This window comes from Fringilla coelebs (genome assembly GCF_963513975.1).
Source record: "Fringilla coelebs genome assembly, chromosome: 4".
In the NCBI taxonomy this organism is placed as follows: domain Eukaryota; kingdom Metazoa; phylum Chordata; class Aves; order Passeriformes; family Fringillidae; genus Fringilla; species Fringilla coelebs.
Genome location: NC_140032.1, coordinates 56,254,293 through 56,276,242, shown reverse-complemented (window position 1 = coordinate 56,276,242; position 21,950 = coordinate 56,254,293). Strand labels below are relative to the sequence as shown.

General features: G+C 43.2%; 1 protein-coding gene across 3 annotated transcripts in view; it reads left to right on the top strand.

Annotated features, from left to right (window-relative positions):
* Positions 1-186: 186 nt before the first annotated feature.
* Positions 187-21,950, top strand: part of LIN54 (lin-54 DREAM MuvB core complex component) — a 41,421-nt gene continuing 19,657 nt past the window's right edge. For all 3 annotated transcript variants that reach the window (XM_084204107.1, XM_084204106.1, XM_084204108.1), the window contains exons 1-2: positions 187-353; positions 16,009-16,742. In XM_084204107.1, coding sequence (XP_084060233.1) covers positions 16,044-16,742 — 699 coding nt within the window. In that variant the 5' untranslated portion in view covers positions 187-353; positions 16,009-16,043. The remainder of the gene's footprint in view (positions 354-16,008; positions 16,743-21,950) is intronic.

Genomic DNA, 21,950 nt, shown 5'->3' with positions numbered 1-21,950 from the left:
ATATCCCACGGGGTTATCCCACGGGAATTACACCGCGAGTGGGATAAGGCCGGACCACCGCCGCCTCCTCCTCCTCCTCCGCGGGTGGCGCCCGCGCTCGGCCCCGGAAGCGGACGGCGGGGCGGGGCGGTCCCGGAAGCGTGGGGCGCTGCGCCGGCGGTTGCCAGGGCGGCGCGGTATTATGGGATGCGGCGGGGGAATGGCGCGGGGCGCGTGATTTTGAACAAACGCGGCGGCGGGATCGGCGCGGGCGCGGCCGCCGCCGCCGCGGCCGCCGGGAGCGGCACCGGGAGGCGCCGGCACCGGTAAGAGGCATCGCTAGCAGAGGAAGAAGAAGAGCGCCCGCCCGCCCGGTGAGTGCGAGGGGCGGGAAAGCGGCGGCGGGAGGACAGGGAAGGGGGCGCGGGCACGGCTGACAGCCGCCTCCCGCCGGGAAAGAAAAGGCCCGGCCTCGCCGGGCGCTCTCCCCGCGGCGGGCCGGGCTCCCGGGTGGTCCTGCCGGCCTCCCCGGGACAGCGCGGACAGTCGGTCCCGGCCGCCCCTCCGCCGCGGGGGTGCCCGCCCGGCGCGTCCCCTCCCCGCCGCTCGCCGGGGTCAGCTGCGCCCGGAGCCGCGGCGGAGCGGCGGGGTCACGGCGGCCCCGCGGCGCGGCGAGTCTCCCCCTCGGAGCGGGGTCTGCGCGGGAGCCGCCGGTGCGGAAGGGGTTGGGGTTCGCGGCTCGGGGGCGGCGCCGGGGCGGGGCGGCGGGGGCAGGTGCGGCGGGGGCGGGAGCGGCGGTGACGGGCTGAAAATGGCGGATCTTTCGAAATACGGCGGCGGCCGGCGGCGCTGACGGGCCCGGGCCGCCCCCGCGAGGTGAGACCCGGCCCGGGGGGAGCGGCCGCACCGCGCGGGGCCGGCGGCCGCCGGGGCTCGGCGCGCCGGGCCCGGGGCTGGCGGGGCCCGGCTGCCCCGGCCCGGGGACAGCGAGTCGGGCGGCTCCGGGGCCCGGACTACTCGCCGGCATGCGCCGTTCGAGAAGAGCGGATCGCTCCCGGGGAGCCGGCGGGGCCGCGCCGGGCACGGCCGCGGGTGGGCGAGGATGCCGCGGCTGTGTCAGCGGGATGCTCGCTCCGGCTGTGCCCCGCGGAGCGGGTGCGGCGCTTGCTCAGCTCACCCCGTGCCAGGGCGCACCTGTGGCCTGAGCGTGCGCTGCCCGGCTGCGGACAGCCCCCAGCTCCCAGGGAATGTGTCCGCCTCTGGCCTCCTCAGTACGGGAAAAATAAGGAGCTCCTGGCGAGGGTCCAGTGGAGGCCACGAAGATGATGAGGAGTCTGGAGCATCTCTACTATGAAGAGAGATTGTGGGAGCTAGGCTTGTTTAGTCTAGAGAATAGAAGACTGACGTCACTAATGCATATAAATATCTCAGAACTGGGTGCCAGGAGGATGGTAGCGGAGGTTTTGGTGGTGCTGAGCAACAGGATATGGATAAATGGTCATAAGCAAAAATATAAGTTTCACCTCAGCATGAGGAAGAGCTTTATGTTGAGGGTGGCAGAGCACTGGAACAGGCTGCCCTGGGAGGTTGTAGAATCTCCGTCTCTGGAGACATTTGAAACCCACCTGACCATGGTCCTGTGTCAGTTGCTCCAAATGGCCTTGTCTTGTCAGGGAGGTAGGACTGGGTAATTTCCAGGGGTGCCTTTCCAACTTAACAATTCTGTGAATATAGCCAGACCATCTTTTGGTATAGCTCCAGCTTTTCTTGTCACTGTCTTGCTTGTTACGCAGTATATCGGTATTCATAATGTTTTTAATTATTTGCGGCCTTAACTTTGAAGCACGTCGTGTATGAATTATGTAATGCTTGATATTGAGGATTTGGGTTCTGGAAAGCCCTATGGCATTGAGAGCACATGAGGATTTGGGTTCTGGAAAGCCCTGTAGCATTGAGAGCCCAGTGGAATATACTGTAATCAGGAGGAAAGCTCTCAGACTTAAGATGTCAGGTGAGGAAAGGACAGATATTTAAATCACCTTTCATTAGTTTCATCCTTCTGAACAGTTCCTTGAAATTACAGTTACTGTAGGAAATACTGAATACAGAGAAATAATTTGAAGTGTCCTTTGCAGTGTTTACATGAAACTGGTAATAGCAGGTTACTGAATCATTGAGTATCTGGTTATCTTCTTCACAATAGCTTTTGGCTTATTGGAGGCAGGAAGAGTAGTGGGTTATCAGCTGAATATATTTCTTCTGTCAGTGGAATCTTTTGTAAAATAAAATGCATTAGACTTGTCTTTTTTTTTAATTATTATTCGTCAAGACATCCAGTTTACATCTCCGTCACTGAGTTACATGTTAGTTACATGCCTTGTACTGAGTTGCACCAACCTAGAGAGAGATGTGTGGTTGTATTGCTCTGTAGGCCAACCAATCTTATAGGCTGGCTTGGAGAGTGTGTTTGAAAACACAGCCCAGCCTCCCTAATGGGATAAAAAAGTACTTCATGCTCGTTGTGATGGGGTAAGCTTCAGCGCTTTGTCATGCAAGGCTGTTTGTTCAGTTTACATATCAAGAACTATCTGCTGATGTTTAGTTTGCTTATACTTTGATGTCCAGCTCAGATCGTTTGTAACTGAATGCCCTGAACAGTTCTGTCAGAATTCCTGAGAAGTTTAAAATGCTTTCAGGTGGAGTAGCTGCTAACCTGTGCATAAGAAGGGTGATGATGAAGAGTACTGTCAGAATTCACCCTTAGAGATGTTGTTCTCATACACTGCAATATCTTTTATTTTAGATTTGGAAAAACCATCAGAACCCCTTAGGTTATTTTCCCTTACACTTGTTTGAAAAATGTTTTCAGGGGGAACTAAGGTAGATTGGGGGGGTTGTGTTTTGGTTTCTGCTTCAGCAACAAACTGTGGTTCATTATCTGTCACTCGGTGTGATTGCTTTTGTTCTCTATACATGCTATAGAGGTAGCGCTCACATGCTGTGAGAAGCACATCCTCAAGTCCTACAGAGGTTGTGCACTACAGCAGTGCAAGGATGTGGTGGGCCCCTCCATAGCAAGTACCTAGGAGATAAACTCAGGATTCTTCAGGCTTTTTATTATTATTCGTAGTTTCAGGAGCTTCCAAAGAGACGTGGAAAATGTTTCTTGAATTCTTGTTTCGAAGGTTTGTATTTTGCCAGGCCTTATATTTGAATAGCTTGGTTTCCTGAGTTGCTCAGAAAGCTGATAAACAGCATGTGGTTTTCAGTACAGCCTGTGACTAGGCTTGCTCACCTGACAACTTCAGAAGTCTGGAAAAGAATGTTCTTGCATTAGGAAGAGGGAGACTTCTGTGCAAGATTCTTGCACAGAATAACCCCTTGATTAGTCATGGGGCGCAAAGCTACATGAAGGGAGAGATTCCCGTGTTCCAGATCTGGATGTAGATTGGCAGCTCCTTAATTTGGGCATCACTCCCCTTCAGAAGCATCCTTCTACTGGACGTTTTGCTGCCCACATGAGGGGTATGCCCTTAGTGTTGGGCTCTCCTTTGATCTATTTTGTGAGTTCTAGGTATGTACTGAATTTCCATCTTTAGGGACTGATGGTTTTGGGGTTTCTATTCATTTGGAGTAACAGTTTCTGTTACAGACTCAAGAAGTCCATCTTCCTTGGGTGAAACTATTGTTTCTGTGACAAGTCTTTCAGGTGTGATTCCTTGGTGCTGCTCTGGTGCTCGTAGACTTTGAACAGAGCTGTCTCAGCACACTGACTCACCAGAATTTGTTTACTACTTTGTGGATTAATTTTCTTCCTAGGTTGGACACCAGTGTCAGTAGCATGGAGAAAATGGGTTTATGACAACCTACAGTTGGTTTGGATGGCTTTGCTCCTGCCTGGCTCCTTCATCTGGGCTGCCCTTGCAGTTATACAGATGTTTGCTAGCACAAGGAGGGAAAATGGATGGAAACAAAAAGGCAGGTGCCAAAGGTGGACAGGAGACCTTTAGCAGTAGTGCTGGCTTAGTACACACAGGGGATTGAAATTCAGGGGAAGTAATGCTGCTGCTCATGTACACACAGTTGCAAATGCTGCTGTTTGAAATGACCATGCAATAAAGGTATTGCTAGGATATTGCTCACATAAAATCCTAGGAAGTTGTAGCAGGTGCTTGTGTTATTAGTGTATAATTATCAGTTTCTTAACATATAAGGTTTTTTAGCTTTTGCTTTTCCTTTTAAAATTATAATGGAAGCATAAATTATTCAGAACTTGCCAAGGGAAGAAGGATCTCTTCATAACTGGTATGTGGACAAGTTGGTTTGTTGGTTTTCTTCTTTGTCCAGTCTTAAAAATAAATCAGCTAGCACCTCTATAATAAACATGGCAGTGGAAACATGAACTTCAGCAATCTTCCCCTGGAAAAGAAATGGAACAAACCCAAAAACCTCAACTGTGTAGTATAAAATTCTCTTGTACATATCACTGGACAAGTGTCAGTTTAAACACATAGGAGTTGCTAATTTGTGTACCTTGCCCATTCTTCTGATCTGCTGCACACGGTTGTGTGGTGTCTCAGGCAGCGAGCAGTCACTTAGCAGAATGTAGAGTAATGGGAAGGGAATGGTGTGCATTGGTTGAGGGAATTGTGGTTGCCTTGGGAACTATTTTGTGACTATAGACAGTTAATTTGTGGTAGAACACCTGGTATTTTCTTAAGTATTCCTTGTAACTGTTGGAAAAAAGACTGGATACTTACACTGGTTATGTATTCAGCATTTGATAAGGAGTGAGGTTGAGGTTTTTTCCTTGCTATGGTTTGCCATTGGTATTGTATTTGATAAACCTAGAGCCATGATCCTCTGGGAAGCATGCAGACAAACTGCCTCCATGACTTGTGGAGATTGGGAAAGAGAATGGAAATTATTTTGTCTGTGTTCCACGTACCTATTTTGTTACTGTGTTAAAGCTATTTGCTTTCACTCTGCTATTACATATGCAAACATGGTGAGTTTGCAGTCTTAGATTATTAATTTTTCCACTTACCCTTGTTAATCATAGCTTCCTCATGGATTCATCTTTTTCTGGTTTCATAACACGCATTTTGTTAAAGCATCTCTAGCTCAGTAAGCTTAAACAAAAGCCTCTCTGTTGAAAAAACACAGTGCTGAGTGATTTTGTAATTCTTTGTTTTATGACAAAACCAACTTTTCCATTTTAGAGATAAAACATAAAATGTCAGAGAGAGTAAGAAAATAGGGAATGCCTAAAATGAATGACACTATTTTCCCCATTATTGGAAAAAAAAGAAAAATTGAAGATTGGCAGTTAATTAGGAGAAATGTAGTACAGCAAGATCACCTACGTGCTGTTGTGCTCTTTCATTTGACAATATGCCAGCAGAGCAGGGTGAGTCTTGATTATACATATACTTGATTATACATATTCTGTGGAGGCTTTTCTTACAAATGAATGAAAGCACGTCTGGTGGCAATAGTTTCTTAAGAACTGCATTTCCTATTTTTTTTTGTGTCATTCTTTGTGAATTTCAGTTACCTGGAATAGTTAATGTGCTTGTTTGTATTTGTCAAAAAGGGATGAGAGAACACAGCAAATAAGGAGATTACCCCGCTTGTTCTTTAGTTTGTTTTGCTTATAAAATGACCCAATAAAAGGATTTGTTTCTCTAAGGTTTGTGTTCCCCTTGAAATTAACTTAGGCAAACAAGTGACCTTCACTTTCTAAAGTGTGACTTGATTCTACTTTGCATAGGTAGGTGTTTTAAATCCTTTACACTAGCAAGCAGTCAAGAATCTCTGGGAATTATGAACGTGCTGTTATGCACTGATCTTTTCTTAAAATAAGCTTTCTCTTTGCTGGGAGAATGCCTGGACCATTAAATGACCAGTGGGTGTTTGTCCATTTGCAGAGATTAGTTTTGGTGGCAGTGCTGTGAACTGGGTACACTGCAATGACCAGCTGTAGGCTGTAGTCAGTTTTGCACTCAGTGATATTGGCAAAGTTTGTCACTCCTGTTTCTTGTGGACAAAACAAAAAAACTGGATTTTCCCAAGAGAAGCAGTAAATAGGCAAGAGGGAGGCTACTTGTGAATTTTTACCATCACTACTGGAATGATTGGAAAAAATAAGAGCTCATTCTTTGTTGAACAGTAAGGTCAGTTTTGGTGTTATGTCAGCAAAAAGAAATAGGTTGAATAAAAGGTTTTGACAAGTTGGATGTCCTGGATTCTTAACAAAAATTCTTAATGACATTGATAAATGCAGATGCTATAGAATTTTGCAGAAAGACATCCCCTAGTTATTTTCAAGTTCTATTTCTGCTGCTGGCTTGGTTTCAGTGGACTGCAGTTCGACACAGAGCTGTTTCGTTGTGTGTCCTGAGCTGGATTGTGGGAGTATTTACAGAGTGACAGCCTCTGGTTCAGGTGTGTCCAGCTCTTTGTGGGTGTGTGGTGCTGTTCACTGTGCAGTGATGAACTAGGGCAGCTGAGTCACACAGAGAACCTGCCAAACTGCAGGTCAGCTCCAGTGTCCTGTCATTTGTTAATCACTGTTAATCTCCAATCCTCAAAATTATGAACTGACAAAAGCTGTCAAAAAAAAAAAAAAAGTTGGCAAAAGCTTCTTTTGTGTCTACAAATTAGTTTTAGATGTAATAAAGAGCTAGATCTTGCTACATAAAAAAAAAAAAAGCCAAGCAACTTTTTCCATGGAAAAATACAGTTAAGGCTTTGCATACTGTTGTTTCTTCACTTAGGAATTCTGAGAAGGAGATGAACATTCTGGATCTGTATCAACTCAGGCAGAGTAGTGGTGACTTGTCCAACGGGTGGTTGAGCGTGTTTGGCATGAAAATCAAATTTGGAAGGGTATCCTGTAAGGACAGATTTGGGGCTTTTCTCAGGCCTGCTGCTTGTTTAGGTTGGGTTTTAGGAAAGGGTTCCTCCCCCAGAGAGTGATGGGGCACTGGAATAGACTTCCCACTGAGCAGCGTGGAGAGTGCATCTTCCTAAGTGGCCTTGGCGTGTTGTGTGGAATAAAGCTTCTCCAGGGATAGAGTAAGATACAGTGTCGATATCTTGCCGCGTCACTTTCAGCATATTGAAAACTAAGGTTGTAAGAGATACAGTGTAGTCCTAGTCACTGAAATGTTTCTTTCTGGCTAGTCCTGTCTGTAAGTTTTTGGGTTTTTTTAAAGTGCTTATCCAAAGCTGTTCGTTTTCTAGCTACAGCTAATGAAACTTAGTTAGTGTTTCAGAAGCTTTTCAACTTATGTTACAACACATGAGACTTCAGAGGTCTGAGCAGCCTGCATTTGAAGTGACCCACATGGTACTGGAGCAGGGATGAAGATTCCACAGAAATTCCTATTTCTCCTGTTGAATTGATCTCAACTCAAAATTTTAATGTGGAATTCCACTCCACAAAGGTCAGTCAGCTATTGCACAGTCGTAGTTGTTTCAGTAAGTTTTCCCAAAAGGAATACAGAGGTGCTTTATCTTGAGACTGAAGTGGGAAGGAGGTGTAAATAGTGGTTTTTCTGAATGAGGGAATCTGAATGCAGTCCTGGTTTCCTGCAGGTGAGCTATTTATCTTCAGCTCAGCCCTTCTGCAAGTGAATATATTCTGTACTTGTGGAGTGTTGTCATGTTTAAAGCTGGTAGAACTGCTGAGATTGCAGCTAGAAGCATGTTTTCCTGCAAATCACTGCAAATTAACTGTTTGGGCTTTCTGTATTTTTGTTTTAATGCTCCACTTGAGTCAAAAATGAAGAAAGCCAACCTAGATAAGTTTAAAAAGTGGTAGTGGCCATAGCAGCCTTCACTGCTGTTCAAATCTTGACAGCACTATCTTTAAAGCATGGCACTTTTTTGTCTTAAGATTTTTCTCAGGTTTTCCTCTCTGTGGTGTTCTAACTTTGAAAAGGATCATGATTGCATTAGACACATAAGGGATTAGGCTTTTAGGGCAGAATTTTCTGTGCCATTTTAGCATATTTTTTTGAAATTAAATACTTCACTGTAATCAGTGTCGTGGGGGGAGTTTTGTTTCAGTTAGAATGAACCTTTATGTATTGTATCTAACCGGGCAGCGCTAGGATAGTATAGGTGAGATGCACTTGGATCATCATTGTGCTTCCCAGTTGGTAAAGTCTCAGTAAAACTGGCAGGTTACAATTCTGTTGTGATGAACTCTTGTTCATAAATACAGCTCTAAAATGTACTCTTGCTGAAATTGCTGGCAGCAAGCCTGATCTTAAGGGTGTGCAATATGATAACACCTGCTAAAAGTCTGTGGGGAACTTGATATCAAGCCTATGGTGGTAGTTGTCACACTTGTTCAGAGTGTTCTGGGTGGATATTGCTGTGTCTTCTGAACTCTTCTGTAGCCTCACATTCAAGGGGTGTCTGGAGTTTTGAAAGCAAGATCTTTATTTCAAGCTGTATATAGAAGACAAAACACTACATTTTTTTGAGTCTAATGATAAGTACTCCTCACATTTCAGGTTTGTTTGGTTTTTGGTTTTTTATCAGTCAAACTAAGTTCACTACATGTTTATTCAATGTAACTTTAGATTTGTAATGCCTTACTATTGGCCTACTAAACACAGCAAAAAATTAAATTACTTGAAGTTATTTTAAGGTTTTCTACTCTTAGTATCACCCCAAAGTTTGTATGGAACACAAGGCTAGAAGCACTTGATTAAATGTAAAGGCCCTAGAATCCACAAACCCAGAATTTGGATTGTTCACTGTAGTGAGCACCTTCAGAATGTATTTAGCGGTCATAGCACCCGTGTAGTTCTGTGTTTCAGCTGTTGTGCTATGACATGTTTTGAAAATGACTGAAACTGGCATGCAAACCAAGGGAAGGGTGAAGGGGAATGTTCTTATTTCTAGTTTCTATTTTATTTTTAGTTTGTCTAAAGCTCTGCTTGAAAGTAGAACATTGTTTCCCTTTACAGAAGGCAATCTGAACTGCTTTGAAGCATTCTGCTGCATGGAATGTTATTTCCAGTACTTTCCTGGAAAGTTGCTGTGAGTGAGGTGTGTGGTAAACAAGCAGCAAGTGTTTAACTAATGACTCTGAGTGAGTGCTTGGGGTTTTGTTGTGTTTTGTTCAGTAATACTGCTCAGTACCTCTCAACAGCTGGAATATTCTTCCTTAATAATCTTCTTTTGTAATAGGTAGTACCTTTGGGCAATGTAGTATTTTCTTGTGGTGGAAGGGGGGGTTGTCTAATCCAGAGCTGGATATCCCAGTGTTTTGAAATGCTGGTTTTCTAGGAAACAATGCACTCACTTGTACATGTAACATAATTCAACCATTTGCAATTTGTATGACATGCTGCTTTTATTGAAAACTTAGTTAAAGCTTTTTTCCTTTTTTTTTCCACCTTCCATTTTGCCTGAAAGGCTCTGACTCATGGGGATTTTTGGTTATGTAGTTTTTCTAAGGTCCTTGTTAGTTTAATTGTAAAAATTGCTTTTGTACTTGGTGTATAATTGAATTTCTGTGGTAGCATGCTGAGATTCCTTCCATGGGAGAAATAGTTTTGATGTGAAGAAAACAGCTATAGGTCACAAGATAGCTGAGTCTTAAAGTGTATTTGTAGCAGCTGTTGTGGTGAAGGAAGAAGATGTAGTTGTAACTTTTCTATTTTGAAGACAGTAACACATGAATATTTTTGAAAACTTTAATTTTTTTTTTCTTTACAGCATGTCTGCAAAGAACATATTCTCTTTCTTCCTCTGTGTATTGGGGCTTTTGGGCAGGAGTGGGTGCTCATTGTGTTTTACGTGTCCTTGTCAGTATTTTGTACTATTATCTGTTAATTATAGCAGCATGGAGAGCTTAGTAACGGTTCCATGCTTGAATAATTGCAACATGCTTTTATTCCCCTCCAGCCCAAGAACTGGAAGATTAGGAAGAAGAGTGGGCAAATGAAGTGCTACTGCAATACAGTGTTTCCACTGGATTGTACTTAAATTGTTGCAGCTTCCAGCTGCTCACAGAATCAGGGCATGGAAGGGATTGGGGTTGGAAGGGACCTCTGGAGATCATCTAGTCTAACAGAACCTAGGGCAGGCTACATGTTTGTGTCTAAATGGGTTTCTGCAGAAAAGGACACTCTGCAGCCTCTGGGCAGCAGTTCTAGATAGTGACCCCACTGTTCCTGACTCACCCCAGGATACCATTGGCCTTCTTGGCCAGAGAGGCACACACTGCTGGCTTGCACGGAACTTCTCCACAGAGCTGCTTTCCAGCAGGTCAGCCCCCAGCCTGTACTGGTGTGTGGGATTATTCCTCACCAGGTGCAGGACCCTGCACTTACTCTTGATGAATTTCATTAGGTTCCCCTTTGTCCAAATCTCACTGAATTGTAGCACAGCCTCTTGATGTATTAGCTACGCCTCCCAGTTTTGAATAATCCACAACCTTGCTGAGGATGCCCTCTGTCCCTTCATCCAGATCATTTAACAAGTTCAGCGGGACCAGACCCAGTATGACCCCTTGGAGAGCACTGATGGCTACAGGCCTCCAGCCAGACTGCTCCAGATCACAACCCTTTGTTTCCCTCTTCTGACAGCTTTAGTTTAAAACCCTCCTCACCATCCAGACAAGCCTGTGGACGATGATCCCTTTTGTTTCCCTGTTAGATGGATCCCCCAGCCCCTCACAGACCAGGTTTCTGAAGCGAGGCCCAAGGTCTGAGCTCCCAAACCCCTGCTGGTGGCAAAGGGGGTACCTGGGGCTGCCTTAGCTCCAGCATCTTTGCTGCTGTGATGGGTGTTTCCTCTTCAGTCTGCAGAGCAGCAAAGAAGCTTGGCAGGGGCACCTCTACTTTTCAGAGAAGCCTCTTGCTCTTGCCAATCCTTGCTGCTGCAAGCCTCCATTCTTCAGCATTATTTCCCCTGTCCCTTCTGGGTGTGCTGGTGGGGGAGTTTTTGGTTCTTTGGCTGTGGACTGTGAGTCTCCTGCAGTCTGTGCTTGGAACCAGCCATCCAATTCTTTCCCACCACCTGCTGCAGGAGATCCAACACCTGGGCACAACTTTTGCAGACAGGTCTGCTACCTGTCCCTGCCCTAGCAGAAAAGTCTAGGCACTGGCACTTGAGGGCTGGGCATTTCAAATTGCTTAATCTCTAAATATTAAGGTCCCAAAAAATCGGATTTCTTCAGCTCAGCAGCCTTCAGGAGTTTAAATATCTGCCAGGATTGGAGAGGGCAGATAAGCAGAAGCTGAAAAATTTGAAAAGCCTTTAAACAACTAAAATATGGTTGGCAGCATCTCACAATTCTCACTTAAATCATCAAGGATCCATTATGTATTTCCTCTTTCCTTATGTTCTTGCCTTTGTTCTAATGAATGGGTTCAGGAACAAAATATATTGTGTCTTTAAACCTTTGCTAGTTAAGGTTTAAATATGCCAATTTTATGAATGTAGCCCTGTAATGTGGGATTTTTGAGTTTAAAAATCCTCACATCTGAGCCATAGCCTGCTGGCAGTCCTCTGCTGCACCTTGATTGGGAAAAAAAGAGATGCTTTTGGCACATTTTTGTCTCAGCTATGGAAAATCCAAATGTTACCCCTTTTGTACTGACTAACTGTTGATCCTGCATTCTTTTATATTCACTTTCATTAGAGTCCACTGTACTTGCAGTGAACAATTACTTGTTAGGTTGTCCACTCTTACATTTCTGCCATTCATCTGACTCAGGTTTTCAGCCTCATTCTCCCCTTTCTTGAGGGCAGGTTTCATTGTTCTTCCTTATACTTCTTTTTAAGGGTTTTTGCACGGTTTTAGCCCACCAATTGAAAATATTTGCTCTTGCTGCCTTTTAAGGGTGCTACTCTCAAGTGTATCTATCCCAGCTTTAAAGAACTGCTAACAGATACTGCTGTATCTGGCAATGATACTTAGTTTCACTTAGCATTTTCCTACTGGTCCCAAGAGAATCCCTGCTGCTCAGGAGGTGCATTAGATGTGTTGCATTTATGAGGTTTTTTATTTTGGGTGGTGTGGGTTTGTTTTGTACTTCAAGAGATGTTCATATAAAAGCCGTTACTGATTCAGTTTCCTTATTTTCTGGTGAAAGTGACACTTGGGAATTTGGTTAAAAAATGAGCATTGCCAGTGACTCAAGGCAGGTCTGGCCAGTGTTCCTAGATGTGTTGGGTTATACCAGAGTGTTCCCATGGCTGAGCACCACCAGGACAGCAGCCACAAATGGGGTGAGTGCCTTGGTCCTCTCTGTTGTCATGGCCTTGCTAACATGCATCATCTTCCCAGGAGTTCGTGTAAAGCTGGTCTCAGCAGCCTTGTTTCTGTATAATCTGAATTTATAAATATGTGTTTTGCTTGCAGTACATAGCCTTGCTGGTGGTTTTGTAACCTGTCACCCTACTCAAACTGCTCATGGTTGCAGGCAAGAAGGTTGGGTATTCTTAGTGAAATGGAGAATTTTCTGCATATAATAAAATGCAGTTATTGTAAAGTACAAGACATTTTTATGTCTTGCATTTTGTTTATTTCTTTGTGGATCACTGTGCTTAATTATATTGATTTTTCCATTTTCATATTTAGTGTGGCTGTTCTGGTATTTTATCAACAAAGATGTTGATATGACTGATCTCAATACTTTAGCAGAGTTTCTTAGAGATTTTGCAGTGACATGCTAGTGATGGAGCAAAAAGATCAACATTCACAGATACCGGTCAGACACCATTCTGTAGTTTTGCCTACAATCCTGATCTTCTTTATCTTCTTCCTTACAAATCCTCTTTATCCTTTACACCATCATATATACATTTTTCTTCCTGAATATCAAGAACAGGGATCTGTTTTATGAGTAAGATGATCACAGGTGGTTGGCTCAAGCTGAGAGTTTGTTCCTCTCCTTCTCCTTACTGTACCTAGCATTTTTCAAAGTTGTTGGTCCAGGACTTTGTTGTCAATATGCTTTAGTCTCTAACTTTTTTTAACGTGTTTGGCTGGTTGGGTGTTCTGAGCTAGCTGTGTTTGCAAATCTTCATTATGTGAATTTTTTTGTGAACTTTTATTTAATTGTATGGGCATTATTTTTTAGGCTAAAATTATCTGTTTAGTAATCTGAACCTAGCATATTTGCTGAGTTTCCCAGTCTGAAGCTTAAACACTTGCTTTGTCTAGATTGGGTTTTTTCCCTCAGGCTTTGAGTAGCCATGTAGTGATGCATCTTTTCAAGGGGTTGTAGTTTGAGCTTGTGCATTATTCAGTATTCAAAACATAGCTGCTGAAGTGAAGGAAACTTTCAAGGGTTTAAACAGTTAAGACTATTTGCTACCCTTAAGGATCTCAAGGCTCTTAGGATCTTAAAAGAGGTTGGCACATTTTTACTGTTGGTAATCACTGTAGTAGAGGAGCTGGAAAAAGGGAAACTGTATAAAAAGCATTAGTAAAAAATAAACAGCTGAACTGTTGAGAAATCCTGGCTAGATACCAAGAAGTAAAAATCTGCAGGGATGTTGAAGTTGCCTTTGACAGCAGCCTCTGGTACAGTCAAGATGAAATTTTTATTCTTGCCTTTCAAGTATCTATTCCAGTCATGTCCAACCTGCAGTGAAGAAATTGAGCCAGTGGGTTGTGTTATGTTTCTTTTTTGCTGTTGTTGAGAGCACTAGCCTGAATACAATAATGGAAGCTAAGTTTAAAATGACCTGATAACTGCAAAATCTTCCTATGTGATTGCCATAAGTTGTTAATCCAGTAACTACGAGTAATGTTTGTTTCCTTTTCACTTCTCAGCTTCTGCTTCCAGACTAGATGTGATATGTTTCTTTTTCTGCTGCATTGACTTGCAGTGGTTAGTTTGGACTCAAAATGCTGTAAAAGCCCGATTCCATATATTTTAATATAAATATGCTTTCAGCTAGATATAGGTATTTAGTAAGCACTTACCACTTTATAACATAACCAAATGGTAAGGATAAAGAATGCAAATAACTGATGAACAATAAAACTACTTAGATATATTTAAGTATTTTATGATCATACTGTTAAAAGATGGTAAGAATGGGAAAAACGTGTACAAATGGAAACCAAAAGCAAGTTATTTAAAACTATTTATAATTACAGAGTGAGGTGATTTTCCCACTGCCTGATTTAGATGATTCTCTCCTTTTCAAACTTGGAGGCAATCATTACATGGATTGTGCTTGACACTAGGAGTCTTAACTTCTGGATCCAAGCCCTACGTGCATATCAGTATAGAGAAGGATGATGCTTTGGTTTGAGGTCTATTATTTTTGTGTCTGAAATAGTTTGAAGTTTTACTCTCTGAGCTGCAAGCCTTTGCAAGTTGCTGAGGTGACAGTCAAGTAACACAGTTCAGAAGAAGACCCAGTGACCTTAACAAATGTTGTCTCCAAAACCAGTCTACTTTTGAGTAATCGTCTATGCAGTTAACCTATTTGACTTTAAGGCAGCATTATGATACTATTACTAATGTGTCCCTCGGAGCTGGCTGTTTTGTCTAGGGCTGCTTACCAGAGCTGGCATTACTGGGGGACAAATGCTTTCCACAGGAGGTATTTCTGGCAGTGACATCAGATAACTTTGTATCTTTAAATGCCTGCCAATAAGTGAGTCGTGAGTTTGACTGTCAGTGCAGTTCTTTCAGAGCTCAGGCTTCTTGAGTGTCAGGGCAGTTTGGTCTGGCTGGCACTCTGAGGTGACGGGGGTCAGAGTGGCACCCTTGGCAATCAGGGAGGCCAGGACTGCTCCAGCATAATCTCTGGAGCTCGGCATGGACACTGTGTCATTCTAGCAGGGCTTTTTTCCCCAATCCTTCCACCTTGTGGGTGAAATGCAGCTGTTCTGTAGTTAGCTGCTGTGTAAAACGGGCCCACAACAACTCCAGAGGAAATAATGTCACCCCCGCCTTTGGTCAGTGTTTTCACTGGCACGGTTCCTCATGAATTAGTATTAAAACTCAGCTCTGCTTTTCCTAGCAAGTAGGAAACAGAATTTGCAAGGGTTTTTTCCCCTTGACCTTATAATTAGTACTCAGGAGCATGTAGGCAGACCCACATGGTGTGCTCCCCCATCCGGGGCCCAAGTATGCTCATGGGGTCAGCAAGTGCAGAAAATGGTTTTTTGAGCTGATCTGTTTTCAGACTCTTCACACTGAGTCAATGTCTGTAAGGTTTCTCAAGTGGAAGTGACTCTGGCTTTGAATCTCACTGCAGTGGTTTAATATATAATTTGGGTGCTCTTAGAAGTTCCTTTTATTTTTCATAGAGTGTGTTATTTCTTTTTGTGATTAGAACACCTTTCAAATTAATCATGAATTTGTGTGTTATATTTTCTGGTGAGTATTGAAGTAAAAAAATTGCTGAGCTCTTCTTTTCATAGCCAGCATCAAGGGATTATCTCTTCATCTTGTGAGTGGCAGGGCTTTGGCTTGATCCTGTGATAGGTGGCTGTTGATTGACCTTTTGGGGTTGTTCGAGTCCATCACTAAACAGTCATTTGTTTTTCTGAGATTTCCAAAATGAAATTTTGGCAAGAATGTTATGTGTGGTATGGATAACAAGTCTCTTGAGCAAGATAACCTGGTAATCAATGTTGGCATGTATGAAAATACATCAGCTTCTATTAGATTTTTTAGAGCTGTTTAACTCTTGCTTTATACTTCAGTGAGTTTAAATATCTGTGCCCATATTTTCAGAGGGGAAATGCTGCTTCTTTGTCTACTGTGGTGTGAAGAGTGGTGGTAATGCCTTTTTTTTACTTCAGCAAATGATACTGTAAAGGTTTGATGTAAGCTATTACGGAGACTAAATTCAGCTTAGTGTGTTACATTTTGATAACAGGTTTTTTTCCCATGATAACCCTCCTGTGCATGCACAATACTTTCAGTCTGAAAAATTTTGACTGTATTTTCTTCTTTGGTAATATTATTCATAAAACTTTGAAAATGCGTGTTTTCTGGAAGCCAATAACTTTTTAAAATATTGCAGTACCTGCTCCGGCCATCACTGCCACAGCTACTAAAATGGAGGTGGTTTCAGCAGAAGTCAACAGCTTGCTCCCCGAGGAAATCATGGACACCGGCATAACTCTGGTGGAGGATGACAGCATCGAGGCTGTTATCGTGTCGTCGCCCATGGGAGGAGAGTCTATTCCCATGGAAACAGAACTGGAAGAAATAGTGAACATAAGCACCACCAGCGACTCCTCAGCCACGACCACAGCCACAGTCACCACGGAATCGGTTCCTGCGCCCAGCAGCCACTCAGGAGATGCAGCACTGACCACCACAACGACCCCAAGCCCTGATGTGAATGCAGCTGTAAAGCCTGCCTTTCCAGGTGGCCTCCATAAACTTGGTGCTCAGACCCCTGTCACTATCTCAGCTAATCAGATTATTCTGAACAAGGCCACTGATATTAAAATAGGCAGTCAGAGTATTAAACCAGACGGGCAAAAGCTGATTGTAACAACTTTGGGCAAGTCTGGCCAGCCTATTGTTTTAGCATTACCCCACAGCCAGCTCCCACAGTCGCAGAAGGCCGTGTCCCAAGCCCAGGCTGGAGACTCCAAGGTACAAGGCCAGCAGATCAAGGTTGTCATTGGAGGTCGGTCGGAAGTGAAACCTGTTGTGGGTGTCTCAGCTTTGACGCAGGGAAGTCAGCTGATAAACACTGCTGCCCAGCCCTCTGTCTTGCAGTCCCAGCAAGTAAAAACAGTACAGGTAAAATGAGTTATGCTGATGAAACATCTTAAAACCAGTTCTGTTGCTGCAATTGTTGTCTGTTTCCTGCACTGATGGACGCACTGTTGCTTTCAACCTTTGCATTTATTCTTTGTATTTAAAAAATACAATGCTGCTCTTAGCCCATGCTTTCATCTGTGGATGCGTTTGCCATTTTATGCTGTTTGCCTCTAGCTACTGTCTAGAAACTTAGGGTTTGCCTCAGGGAAAGTGAACTATTCAGTAAATTGCAGGTAATTTTCTCATTATTTTCATTTTACAAAAATAAATTCTACCTACTTTCAGGAAGACTGAATTCAACTTTATATGCCTGTTGTTTATTCAAAGTATACACTCCTTTATGGAAGAGTAGCTTCTGCCTATTACATTCAGTTTGTTTAAGTAAACTTCTGAAAAATCTTCTAACATTTGAAAAAGACCAGAAGGGTGTATCTTGTCTGCCTCAAATCTTGTTATCTAAAGCTGAACATTCAAGGTTTTGTTCCCAGTCTCTGGCATGGATCTTGAGATATTTGAAACCACAGAGAATCTGCTTGGATCTGAAAATGTGTTGAAAAGACTTGGGTTATGACCCAAAGGTTCTGATTCTCATCTGTTATGTGGCAGAACTAAATGTGAGTGACTTCCTTCTTCCTTTTTGCAGTGAGGCAGAAATAAGACTTCTTAAAGTGAAGGACAAGTAGAACTCAGTGCAGGGGATGATGAAAAAATATTTATTTTACTGTCTAAATAAAATGAGAAACTCTTAATTATACTATTAAAAATAATCAGCTGCACATAAAAATGACAACGTTTAAAGAATTTTATTAGCCAAATGTTCCTTGATTAGTATTTCATGGCCGGTGAATAAGATCAATTCTGAATATTTTCTTTAAAGTTGCAGATGATTCCTTCACCAATTTCTACTTTCTCCTTTTTTGTTGTTACATCATACCTGGAAACATTTAATAATGACCATTTGAAGCCTAAATGATTGTCACTATAGTTTTCAAGAAAGTCTCTGCTCTTTAGTCATCATAGGAACATTTAAGAGCAGATCAGTTCCTGTTATTTGGCTTCATTATTCACTGCCAAGTGACAGATCCAGGAAACTGGGGAGAACGACTTAGCTGTGATGTGGTTTTTCCTTGCATGAGATGATTTGTGCTGTCAGTGACTGAAATCAGTGGCTTGGCCATCGACCCCTTCAGTTTGCCATTGGGAATTCCACACGTTCCTTAGCAGAAGCTCTTACTAATGGACTTGCATCCATTTTTAAATCTAGTTAATTGCAGTTTGGGTAAATTTGTTTTGTTGTGGTTTCTTTTTGTTAAGCCGTTGGTTCCCTTTGCAAAACAGATTGTATTGTTAGCACTTGACATTCCTTTTTTCCCACAAGGAGAGGAGGAAGTAGAAATGAAAAGCAAGAAGACAAGGTTAGCACCTGATATTGCAAGGAAAATGATTGCATTAGCACTTCACAGACAGTGCTTTTCCCTGTAGAAAATTTCTGAAGTATCAGAGTGACATATGAGGCTGGATGAGAGTCTGCCTCTACCCTGAATGACAGGGGAGGTAACCCACACCTTGAGTCCCCATCTTAGAAAAATGAAGTGATTCTTTTACCCCATCACCCTGAATGAGCCCCTTAATTCTTTCAGTGAGTGGAAAAGGAGGCTGTGAATGCCTCCCTGACTCCCCGTGGGTCTTGTGTAATTTATCTCTCGTGAATCAGGTATTTCAGATGGAGGGCAGCACGAGACTCTGACTTGGTGCTGAGAATGAACTGGTACAGATTAGATGACAAAGAGCTCTTACCAGTTCTTGTGGTCACTATCATAAAGGATTTGCATATAATTAGAGAAACTCAATTGCCTTGACATCTAATCTAATCTTGTAATCTAATTGTGATAGTTGCAGTCCCAGCACCTGAGGCATAATTGGTAGAGTTCAGCAAAATGTTTATTGGAATCTGACTCCTCTGCTTACAGTTCTGGATGTATGAGACTGTGAGGTGTTACAGTGTGGCAGGGCCTTTGGCCTCATCTATATTCAGAGGTTAATTACTGTTCCTATAGCAGCTTGTCCAGATTTAGCTGAAACTGGTGGCATGGATGTGTGGAAAAAAACTGCTGGGCTTTTAGCCTGTGGCTCCTGCCTGCCTACAGCCTTAAAAGTGGTGGTGTGCCTGCTGCTCTGCTTTAGTCCAGGTTTATGAAGCAGGAGTTTGGCCTGGCACGTGACTCTGAACCAGGTGTCCAGACATATCACCATGGCTGCTGTTGAGTCTGCCTTGTGCTTGTTTTGTGTGGTAACTGGCTCTGGTTTTAACATAGCATTGTTGCTACCATGGCATGGCAGCTGCTGAGCCATCGTTGTGGCTTTATTTCATAGTTGAAAAGGGACCTTGTGCACTCCCTAACCTCAAACTCCCATTCCTAGCTCAGTTTCTTCATCTCTGAAGTTAAGGTGTTTTCTATTTCTAGAGTCCCTGATTTTTCATGGTATGCCAAATATTAATGACATAGAGAGTGGGTACTTGGACAGGCTCCCAACAGATCATCTAGGGAGTAGATTTATAGCTCCTTTGTGGTAGCTGACTGTGGATATCCAGCAGTAAATGTGAGGTATGAGCGTGCCTGTATGAATAGAAGAGGGTCTGAAAACAAAGTCCAGCCATATGTGCTTGCTAGTTCATCTTTAATGAAGAGTGTTTAGGAAGACAGAACTTGACCCTTGAAGTCAAGTTGCCTGCAGGTAAATCTCTTGACTTCTGTAGGGGAAGGAAGGCTGGTGTGTGCTTCTAAATATAGTAACATTGCTACAGAAGAGCTTGTTGCTCCAGGGAATATATTTGCAGTCTAACTCTGCAAGTAACTTGCAGAGGGCATGCTTAGCTTACACAGGCGGGGGGATAATGCTAAGCTCCTTGTGATCATTACAGGCAATGGCAGAGTGCTCCAGAGAACTTGTCCATTCTTGTCCATCTTGATTATTTCCTCTGGCTTCTCCAATCTTTACTGAAATGGGCAGTGAGTTTCCCAGTGGTGCCAAGAAGCTTCTCCCTGGTGGCTGGGGTTATCCAGTGCCATAAACCTCAGAAATGTTTGCTTGACAGCAGGTAGGGGCAGGAGTGCTGTTCCTCATTTATAACCAACAACATTTGTCTTGCTGTTTCCTGAGCCCTGAGGGGATTCACTTGTTTATTAGACCTCCCTCTTTGTAGACAAACAGTTCGCCTAAAAAGCAAGGGAAAATTTATTTGAGGAGGATACTGCAAGTCGAGTATGAGGGAAGCAGGGCTACTTGTGTTGACCTGTTATTTTAGGATTTTTAAGGTTTTTTTCTGAAGTACTTTGTGTTAATGGTGAGTAGTATTTTACACACATTCATGTATGTCATTTAAGCACATTTATTGACTGTTACTGGGAAACAACTGCTGTTATCCAGAGCTGGCTGTTCCTGCTGAGTGCTCATCATGTTCTGAGCCAGACTTAGCTCTCACTTCAGAGAAAAAGCAATAGCAGTTGAGTTGCAATAATACCTTATGGCAAGGTAAGATTAATTTAAGCAAAACAGAAATCTTAGATCAAGCAGATGAAAGGTGTAGAATTGATCAGAAATTAAAGCGTGTCCAAGCTGAGAAAAAAAATTACGGATCAAATGCCTGCTCATCTATCAGCTGTATATGTGCTAAGATAATTGAATCCTTGAAATATAAAAATGGCTTTGAGTTAAATTTTGAGCAGGGCTGTGAATGAAGCTTCCTTCTTCAAACAGCTTATGCTTCAAAGTTTTAGTTAATATATTTCCAAAAAGAGCAGGTTTATTTCTCCTCTGTTTCGTTTTAGCACCTTGACAATTGTATATCCCCCATCAAGTACCTACTGTGCCTGAGGAGCAGCATGTTTGTTCTGAGATGGAGCTGTCCTCTGAGGAGCACTCGTAGTGTAACTGTGGAGCAGCACGTGGCTTCCTTGAAATGAGATCCATTCTCCGGTGGTGCCTGGTGTCAGAGCTGCTCCTTGCTGGCTTCCCTGACCAGGTGTAGCTCAGACACACAGAGGTGCCCTTGGCTTTCCACAGCAGCCTGGAGGGCTCCAAGTGCCATAGCTGTGCCCTGACTGTGCTGCTGGGAGCTGGGGCAGCCTCACGTGTGCTTTTTGTGGAGCAGCTGAGGAATTTATGTGCTGCTGAATACTTTGAATGTTTTTGCCTTATGTGGTTGTAAAAAAAGGTGTTTTCAGGCAACAAATTTTATAGATAGGGTTTTGTGGAGGAAACCATAACTTCCAACCTACTCAATTGCTTCATTTGAGCATTTGTAACAGTCTCAGGCTGTCAAAAGTAGCTGTCAGCTCTATATCTTTGCACATCAGGCAGATTTCTGATTTAGCTGCTTGAGTAAGAAAGGTGGCTCTGTGCCCTTGAGAGGTGGCTCCCCACATGGATGTTAATGTGGTGCCTCTGATATTGCTGGAGTCGAAGGCTGGTGCCTATGGGATATGGTGGAGGAGAGGCAGGATGTGCCTCACCTGTGGGGTTGGGCAGGTGTAAGGGCTTCAGTAAATGTGAACACTCAGCCTTCCAGCCTGCTCACATAGACTCAGGCCATATCCACAGGCAGCCCCTGCAAGTTAGCAGGTTAAAAGTCTTTGGAAAAAGTCAACCTCTAAACTGAACTATTCACTAGCTGGATGCCAATGTATAAAAACTGTTGGAATAAATGCAACTGGTAGTTAACTTCTCTCAGTGTGGAAGGGGAGAAAATCTTCTTTAAAAAATTTTAAGACTATATACTCCTGGTCACAAAGATTTCAAGCTGAAGTGATCTGTCATTGAATTGCTGTACGTGTTCTTGGTCCAGCTGCGTTTCAGGAGACTGGATTGTAATATGTGAATAGATCCCCTTATACCTGGAGGTAGCCAACTGATTTGTTCTTGGCTAGTGAGTACTCAAAACTTTCAGGCACTGATGATCCATGTACTTCTGGGGAACTGTTGCAAAAAACATTTTCCCCATTTGCAAAACAAGTGTGCTGCTATGTCAAAATGGTCAAGAGATGTTTCAGAGCAGTAGTGGTCATATTTAAATCACTGGGAACAAGTTTTGTCCTGGTTGGCTGAAAAGGAAGTGACTTCATTTAAAGCTTTGAATACTGAGAGTTGTGCATTTAATTTTGACATTTTTATGTAGACCAACCACAC